The 9,843-nt window shown below is 35.6% G+C and overlaps 1 protein-coding gene across 1 annotated transcript; it reads left to right on the forward strand.

Annotated features, from left to right (window-relative positions):
- The first annotated feature begins 4,619 nt into the window (after positions 1-4,619).
- On the forward strand, positions 4,620-7,125 carry LOC120263679. Its single transcript, XM_039271643.1, has 4 exons — positions 4,620-4,632; positions 5,050-5,219; positions 5,388-5,519; positions 6,865-7,125. Exons 1-4 carry the CDS (start codon positions 4,620-4,622, stop codon positions 6,880-6,882), a joined length of 333 nt encoding a protein of 110 aa, XP_039127577.1. The 3' UTR covers positions 6,883-7,125.
- Positions 7,126-9,843: the final 2,718 nt, after the last annotated feature.

A 9,843-nucleotide genomic window follows, 5' to 3' on the forward strand; every position in this document is an offset into this window, starting at 1 on the left:
TTATTATTTATTATTTGAAAATCAATGGAATGTCACAAATGATAAAACTTTACCTTATATTTAGTGACAATTCATAACATTTTATGACAGTTTGACACAACATTTAGTGATAAAAATGCATGTCATTAATGATTATAAAATAGGTAAAATATGATAACTTTGTCACATAAAAGGTATCATTATGTGACGAACTTGTAAATCGTCACATTAACCCTTTAGCGACAGAGCAAAGGCGACAAAATGTGGTGACGGCAACAAAGCGTTACAAAAAATTTTTAGTGACAAAAATATCTTATTTTATGACATTATCACATATGTCAATAATTGACAAATTTGTTGTAGTAACTATTCTTCTGTCCAATATGGCAAAGGGTTTCACTTCAGTGGTTACCAAGGTTGGAGTTGGTAATTCTGCTCTTACTTGTGTTCCTGGCAAAGCTCTTTTGGGTAAAGGCACATGAAAAACAGGATGGATGTTTGCAGAGGGGGGTAGCTCCAATTTATATGCCATGGGCCCAACCTTGTCAAGTATTTTGTAAGGCCCATAATATATAGTTGACAACATTGCCACTTCTCTTGCAACCACTGAACCTTGAAGATAACATTGTAACTTCAAATAAACCAAATCTCCCACTTCAAATTGCCTGTCTGTACGATGCTTGTTAGCTTGCTTTGACATCCTCTATTGTGCTTTTGAAATTTGTTTCTTGAGCAATTGAATAATTGACTCCTTTTCTCGCATGAAAACATTCACAGCTGCTATAGAAGAATCCCGAGGAAAATATGGAAGATGCACAGGAGGTGCTACACCATATAATGCTTGGAAGGGAGCCATTTTAATGGTTGAATGATAGAGTGTGTTATACCAAAACTCTACCAATGATAACCAAGTACACCAGTTTTTCGGCAGTTGAACCGACATGCAACGAAGATAACATTCTAAACTCCTATTCACAACTTCTGTCTGGACATCTGATTGTGGATGGTAAGCTAAAGTATACTTCAATTCCACACCTTGCACCCGAAATAACTCCCGCCAGAAATTACTTAAGAAGATAGGATCCCTATCACTAATAATTGAAGACGGGAATCCATTTAGTTTGTACACATAATCTATAAATTTCTGGGTTACCTTTGCTGCAGTGTATGGGTGTGCCAATTAAGGGAATGAAATGGGCATATTTAGTTAGCCTATAACTACCACCATGATCACATCCTGACCATTTGACTTGGGAAATCCTTCAATAAAATCCATGGTTAAATCAGTAAAAATGGATTGAGGTAATTAAGGGCAATGGCTGCAAGAGACCCGGTGTCGCCACATTCTCATACTTATATTTCTGACACACCTCACAACTTCTAATGAATTCCCTTATTGTCTTCCACATTCCTCTCTAGAAGTAAATTGTTGCTAGTCTCTGATAAGTGGTGTGCACTCCCGAATGGCCTCCCATTGCACTATCATGAAAAAATTTCAACAATTGTGTTCTTAATGCTGCATCTTGCCCAATCACTAATTTTCCTTTCCACAATAAATGGCCTTGACTCCAAGAGTAATGTGAATGACTGTGCGTTTTCTGCAGAGAATGAATTATCTTCTATAATTTTTCATCTATAGACCAAGAAGTTTTTATTTGATCTAGTAAATCATTATTTACAATAGAAATAGCTTTCAACTCAATTCCTGGAAATTCAATTCTTGAGAGAGCATCTGCAGTTGAATTTTCCCTCCCAGGTTTGTACTGAATTTCATAATCATGTGACATTAGCTTGGACAACCAGGTATATTGACTAGGAGTAGTTATCTTTTGCTCTAGTAGATACTTCAATGGTTTATGATCTGTTTGAATGATGAAATGTCTACCCATTAAGTACTGCTTCCATTTCTTAAATTGCAAACAGAATTGCAAACATCTCTTTATCATATATAGGCAAAGATTGATGCTTAACGGAAAGCATCTTACTGATGTAAGCTATTGGATGCCCCCTCTGCAACAGAACAGCCCCAATTCCATATTTGGATGCATCAGTTTGAATTGTGAAGTTGTGACTGAAATCAGGCAAGGCTAACACTGGAGCTGTCATTAGAGTCAATTTTAACCTGTTAAAAGCTTCCTGAGCCAGCACATTCCATTGGAACACCTCTGATTTTTTAAGCAACGAGTATAATGGATGTGATTGTTGAGCAAAATTCTTGATGAACCTTCTATAGTAACCTGCAAGACCCAAAAAACCCTGCAACTGTTTAATTGTACTTGGTATTGGCCAATCCTGTATTGCCTGAATTTTTCCTGGATCAGTAGCTACACCATTTCTAGAAATAATGTGACCCAAATACTCCACTGACGGCACCGCAAAAGTACACTTACTGAGTTTGGCATACAAGGTGTTTTGCTTCAATAACTGTAACACTATACCCAAGTGCTCAACATGTTATCCCACATCAACACTATAAATCAATATATCATCGAAAAACACAAGAACAAATCTTCTTAAGAATGGTTTGAACACTTCATTCATTAATCCTTGAAATGTTGAAGGAGCATTTGTGAGCTCAAAAGGCATCACCTTGAACTCAAAGTGCCCCACATGTGTTCAAAATGCTGTCTTGGGTATATCTGTAGGATGCATCCTTATATGGTGATAACCTGATTTCAGATCCAATTTTAAGAAGACAGTTGCCCCATGTAATTCATCTAATAATTCTTCAATCACAGGCATTGAAAATTTATTCTTGACAGTCACGGTGTTAAGGCTTCTATAATCGATACATAGTCTTCAGTTACCCTCTTTCTTCCTAACCAACACCATAGGAGACGCAAATGGAGAATTACTATTTTGTATTACTCCCTCATCTAATAACTCTTGCGTCAATTTTTAGATGATATTTTCCTCCAACACCCCATATCTATAGGGTCTCAAACACACTGGTTGTGCGCCATCCTTCAACACAATTTTGTGGTCTTGTAATCTGATTGGAGGTAATCCTTGAGGTTCACCAAACACCCCGGCATGTTGTGAAATTACTTGAGCAATATCAGTTGGTAACAATTCCAACCTAGACTTCAAGTCACTTGACTTAACTTCTAAAACATTCTGAGAATGCTGAATTGAAATTGCAAAGCATTGAGATAAGGACAATTGTAATTCCTTACCTAATAGCTTGCTCATCTTGTCCTCCGAAATTCATTGTAACTGATTTTTATCCTCTCCTTTGAGCACACATTCTTTACTTCCAGATTGGAACTTCATCTGTAATTTCTGAAAATTCCATATTATATCACCCAAGCCAACTAACCACTGAATTCCCAAGACCATGTCAAAATTATCAAGTGGTAATATCAGGAAATCAGCTTGAAATTTGTAACCTTGCATATTCCAAGAGAAAGCTCGGCACACTTGATTACAAACAAAAAGATTGCCATTTGCTGCTGCTACCTTCAATTCAGGGACCATTTCCAAAACACACCCTAATTTCTTGGCCACCCTACAATCCATGAAATTATGAGTACTTCCCGAATCCACTAACAGAAACAATGTGCTAGTACCCACTGACCCCTTAACACCCATAGTTTGGAAACTACAAGTAATGGTAAGAGCATTGAAGGATAACTTTGGAGGTACTGACTCAAAACTCTGTATCGGCATATTGTTAAATGATTCTTGTGTAATGTCAGATAATTCTTCCACCTCTACACACTGTATCGGCACATCCTCTACCTCATCTATTTCCCTCTCATCACTGTTTTCCACAGTCAACATATTAAATTGCTTCATTTTACATCTATGACCCGGCATATTTTTTTCTTCACACCAAAAACACAAACACTTCGACCTCCTATCTTCCATCTCCTTATTTGTCAGCTTCCTTGTTGATTTATTAGGGTTACCACCAACTGTTGCTGAAGACATCCTTTCAGACTTATTAGCTTCAGTGTACTTATCTGTAGGAATAAAAGATCTCACCACAAACTTTGAAGGTTGCAATCCCGAGCTACCATCTTTGTTTCCCTGTCTTGACTCCACCATACCCCTTTTGGTCCACAACAATTCCTGCACTCTAGCAAGAGCAAATGCCGACTGCAAGGATGTAGGCTTATAGATCTTCACTGAAAGTTCAATTTCCTTCTTTAATCCACCAAGGAAATGACAAATAGCTTGATCTTCATTCAATCCACTCTTACAATATAACACATCAAATTCCTCCATGTATTGCTGCAATGATCCCACCTGTGTCAATTTCTTCAACTCCGTTAGAGTCTCAGCAAAAGCATGCTCACCAAAACGTGCATTCAAAGCTTCTACAAATTCCTTCCAGACATACACTTTCCCTTTATCTTTCGTATTCAAGAAAGCTTTATACCAGTGTAAAGCTTTGCCCTCCAAATGAACGGAAACCATTTTCACCTTGTTTGGCTCAAGGGTATGATCTATCTCAAAGAACTGTTTAACTTTGAATAACCATTCCACCAACCTAGTACCATCAAAATGGGGAAATTCTATCTTGGAATAATTAATGACTAGACGCGGATGAATTCCATCCTGCTCTGAGAATTCCACTACTATTAGCCATAACTGGAGATTGAGCATGAGATTGTACCTCAGTATTCTATAAAGCAATGCCAGAAATCAGTAGTTTAATCTCTTCCATGGATTTGAGAGTTTGTTCTCTGACTTCTTGTTTAACCTCTTCCATGGATTTGAGATTTTGTTTTCTGACTTCTTGAATAGCCTTACTATGCTTTTCATCAATTTCCCGCATCAAACTCTCCAAATCTTTCAGAACCTGCTTCTTAGAGGTGTTAGCCATGGCCAGGATCGATCTCTGATACCACTGTTGTGTGGAAGTCCTGCAAAATCAAACCAAAAGAAGAAGACCTAGAAAAGAAGAGTAGAAGAGGAACTGGAGAAGGGGGAAGGATAAAGTAGCAAGTCCACTAATTCCATCATAATCCTCAGTACTTTTAGGTTACATTCTTATATAGAGAAAACAACGGTGGAGATACAACTTAGAAGTGGACCCCATTCTTAACTACATCTACCGCTGAGATTTAACTTCTTTGATACATCTTCCTCAGCTTCAGTCATTCAAAACAACCCTTCTTCCTTCATTTCTTTTGACACACATCATAGCTCTTCTCTGCTACCTCTCTGTTGCCAACCACGGCTTCATCCTCCTCCGTCCTCTATCTCCGGCGACATTCGATGTCACGAACCATGTGCTCATCTTCTCCTTTCTCCGTTCATCTACTTTCCCTTCTCTGATGGATATCTCTTGTGCTTGGGGTTTTCATGATAAACCCTAACTCATAGCTCTAGAAATTCCCTTTCTTTTGAGTAATTTGTTCTCTATGTAAGTGGATTTTTGTTGAATTAATTTGGTGCAGTTTGTCTGGGGCCTCGGCGTACCGGAGGATGAGGTGGAGTTCAATGATGTCTATAGCCTGAATGATGAGCTTCTAGATATGGTTCCCAAGCCTGTGCTAGCTGTGCTCTTTCTTTTTCCTTACAATGATAAGGTGAATCTTTGTTTGCCTTTTTACTTTGATTTATATGAGTTTTTCTTTGGTGCTTGACTTGATTGGTATTTTTTATCTTTATTTTCTATCATGATTTTTGAGGATCCTGATTTTTATATATAGAGTTGAAAGTGTAGTTATTCTTTGTTCCATATACTTATGGTTCTATATAGAGCCAGGCTTCTTCAGTTGCAAATTTGTTCTATGTATGAATAGGTCTACATAGGCAGGCTTCTTTGGGTGTGAAATTTGGTTTCTTCTCACTTAATTTGGCTTAGTTATTTTGATGATTTCATTGTTTCTTCTTGACACTTGTACTGTGAAAAACTTAATTTCAATGTTCTTCAGCATGATTTAGTTAGAGTATTTTTCCTTTAGGCTAATCATGATCCTCATGTAAAACTTGGAAATGCATTATAATTTATGCAATTTAATGAATTAGTGTTTAGGGTTAATGCTGAACAAAATCGGATGACAGACTTAGAATGAGCGCAAGGTAACCTCAACTTGGTTAAATGGCTGAGTTAGTATTTGAGAGGAAGGGACATTCGCTGCCATGAAACTCTAACTGAAAAATGTATGTTCTATTTTGTCGCAACATAGATCTTGTTGCTTTATAAAATGGAAATAAAATTTTGGTAATTAGATATGGAACTAATCATTTTTAATATGTTTAAAATCCATCAGATTTAAATGAATATTAAATTTACATTTTTTTTTTCCTACTTTTGTTTGTTAAGGTGGCCCTAGTCCACACTCTTAGTCTTTCTGTCCATAGTAAGAATATACAAAATTGAGTTGCTAAATGGAATAAATATAAATAAATATGATAGGGAGGTAGTGTTAGGGTATGTTACATTGTTGTAAGGTTGTATTCTAAATCTGAGAAGGGAAGTCTTATATAATTATTGAATACCAAAGCTCATTATTGAGTTTTCAATTAAAAGAATTTCAACAGAGAAAGAAAGGAACTTAAAATGGTTTTTTGATTTTTTTTTTTATATATTTATGTACAGTCATTAGCTTCTACCATTTTAGATAATTATTATAAATGTAAAACTATAACCCTAGTCCTTGAACCCCGGAACTCTCCTTGTTGTCATGCTGAACTTCCCTCTCGATCAATTAAGCCAATTGAATGCCTTGTGTATTATAACTAGTATTATGACTAGAAAGTGTTAATGGCGATATGATTCTGCACAAATGTCAGTTTTTTTTTTATTCAGGATTGTTGATCTTGATTCTTTTGCTTGTGACACCTATAATGTGGAAATTTTGATTTAATGGCGATATGATTATTAGGCTTATAACATTCCCTTTGTTGTTGCTGCTCCGCTTTATATAGATGATTTGGAAAACATAATGGATGAGAACATGGTGCTTTCCTTTAATGCTGAAATCGAGGATGGCAGCATAGAAGAGGTTCACTCCAATTTCATCTCCCACTTATTTTTATTGGTTGATGCAATTATAAACTCCTGCCAAGGTTTTCCAATGTTGGACAAAAACAGTTACTTTTTTTATATTCTAATTTTGGATCTTATGTTTGTTAAAATTTGCTAAATAGATTGCTGAGCAATTGATGATTATGCATGAAGACTGTCTACAGGGAAATTTTGAATCAATTAAAGAACTCTGCTTCCATGAGACAAAAACAGTTACCTTTTTTTAATTGGTGTTCACTGACACATTCAGTAAACAAAATGCCGGCTACAATCAATCTTAATTTGGTCAATTGGTATTTGCTTCGTTAATTTATGTGCCAATACTGTCTATGTGGTGGGTGGAGCAACCACATTTGATTTAATAATCATTAATAGTTTCATTTAATAATCATTAATATATTATTATTAATTATTAATAATAATCCAAGGCATTCCCTGTTCCAGAAGAAGCTGATCAATTAAAACTGACCAAATGATGTAATATGTCAACCAATTAAAACTGATAACATGTTTTCTCCAAATTAAAGTTTGACATAGGAGATTATTAGGGTATAGAATTCAGATGAAGTAAAGCATATATGTTTCACTAGTGTAAAATTTAAGAAACTGTTTGACTGTGTAGCAAATTAATAGTCAGTACTCTTGGTGATGGTCTTCTTTGTCATCATTGCGTAGAGGATGGTGCTCTCCACCACATTCTGGATGTTGGCGAACATGAGATGATTCTTGATTGGGACATACCTATAGTTCTGGGTTTGAGTCAGGAGGCTAGAAATCTCATCAGCAACCAGTGACCTAATAAATTCCCTGGCTAAGGTTTGCTTAGCCAGGGCAACACTATAACTCTTAGTAAATTCAATAAAAGTAATGTATCCAACTACATCAATCGGAATTGCAATCAAAGAATCAGCCAGCACCTTTAAACACCAATAAAAAAGAAAGAAACATAAGTTCAATTCACAAGTAAAAAAAAAAAAGACATTTACATTACCTTTGCCGCGATGAAGTTGAAAGAGGCTGGTGGGATCGACGTCTTGAGCATTAACTCCGATTGACGTAACTGGATACATTACTTTTATGGAATTTACTAAGAGTAATAGTGTTGCCCTAGCTAAACAAACATTAGCCAAGGAATTTATTAGGTCACTGGTTGTTGATGAGATTTCTAGCCTCCTGACTCAAACCCTGAACTATAAGTATGTCCTAATCAAGTATCAGCTCATGTTCGCCAACGTCCAGAATGTGGTGGAGAGCACCATCCTCTGCGCAGCGAAGACGAAGAAGACCACCACCGAGAGTACTGACTATTAATTTGCTACACAATCAAACAGTTTCTTAAATTTTACACTAGTGAAACATATATGCTTTACTTCATCTGATTCTATCCAATAATAATCTCCTATTTCAAACTTTAATTTGGAGAGAACATGTTATCAGTTTTAATTGGTTGACATATTACATCATTTGGTCAGTTTTAATTGATCAGCTTCTTCTGGAACAGGAAATGCCTTGGTTTATTATTAATAATTAATAATAATATATTTTGAACCTGAAGGACTTCTAAGGTTTGGCCTTTCGTCAAAAAAATTAGAATCTTTCCAAATGTTTCTTTTTTCCGAAAATATTAATTCTCCAGATGTGACTTAAGTAGGTATATATGAAATAAAATGTTCAGGCTTCCACGCTTTAGGGTTGAACTGAAAACCTCATAGAGTTGGTAAGGCCTGAGGACTTGGTTTTTCTACACTGGTTCTGAGGATATGCAAAAGCTCACATTTTATTTCATATATACCTACTTGATTTCAATATTGGAGTAAAGAATAAGAGGTTTAGAGATAAGTTGGTGTGGCAACGTTTTGGTCAGTACTTGAATTAAGTAGTCAGATTTCCCTAAAGTGATTCAATTTTGAAATTCAGGTTGATAATTTCTTTTTGTTTTTATTTCTAAAGCTAACCGCTAACAAGGTTTTTTTTTGTGTGTGGCTAAATTCATGCTTCTAAAATCCATTTTAAACAATAATACTGTGAAAACAAAATCAAATCCTATGATAAAAAATTAGAGATAAATCTGGATATGATAGTCCTTTCTATATACAGCCTATTCTCGGCAATCCTAAGTAGAATTATTGGAGTACATTTTGGACATGTGCTTGTGCATTTAATGCTATGTGTCTCTTTGAATATCTTAATCATTTCAGTTTCCACTAATCTATTAGAAAACCAAACAAACAGAAAAAGTTGATAATGCTTTCTAATATATTTTATGACTGCTGAAAGTTCATCTAGATAGACTTAAACATTCGGTCGGAATGGGTCTGGCTCTCCTACTCAGATTTATCCTGCATTTCACCAATGGTTTTTGAGCTTCTTTAGAAAATTATTTTTTAATCCTTTTGTCTGTGTTTTTACCTTTTAACTCACATTCTTCTGGATTCTATTTATTTTTTATTTTGAAAATCATTTGAAAGTCATTTTTCCTTTTGTTTGTGTTTCGAAGTGGATATATATTACTGTTAAGTGTAGTATGAATTATCTAGGGAGAATGATGCAATCAATGATCTGATTGAGAAGGCTATTCTTCAGAAAGCATTATTTAGAAAAATAAATTGTTCAGCAGTATGTTGCTTATATCCCTCCAGAGGTTATAAGTAAGCTAGAAATTTAGAGAAAGCATACGAGGAGCAGAAGCAGCAAAACCAGTGCATCCTTTCTATCTTAGAATCTCGAGGTGTTTAGATAAACTTTGAAATAGCTCCTCGTCCTTCACATGCTGTTGCCAGGACATGGGAGTCTTCTTCTCATGCCCTCACACTTCAGAGGATGTTGAACAGCCTTAGCATGTCAATGAAATTGCAACAAAATGAATGTGATATTTTGGA

The sequence above is a fragment of the Dioscorea cayenensis genome, chromosome 6 (assembly GCF_009730915.1).
Source record: "Dioscorea cayenensis subsp. rotundata cultivar TDr96_F1 chromosome 6, TDr96_F1_v2_PseudoChromosome.rev07_lg8_w22 25.fasta, whole genome shotgun sequence".
Classification (NCBI taxonomy): domain Eukaryota; kingdom Viridiplantae; phylum Streptophyta; class Magnoliopsida; order Dioscoreales; family Dioscoreaceae; genus Dioscorea; species Dioscorea cayenensis.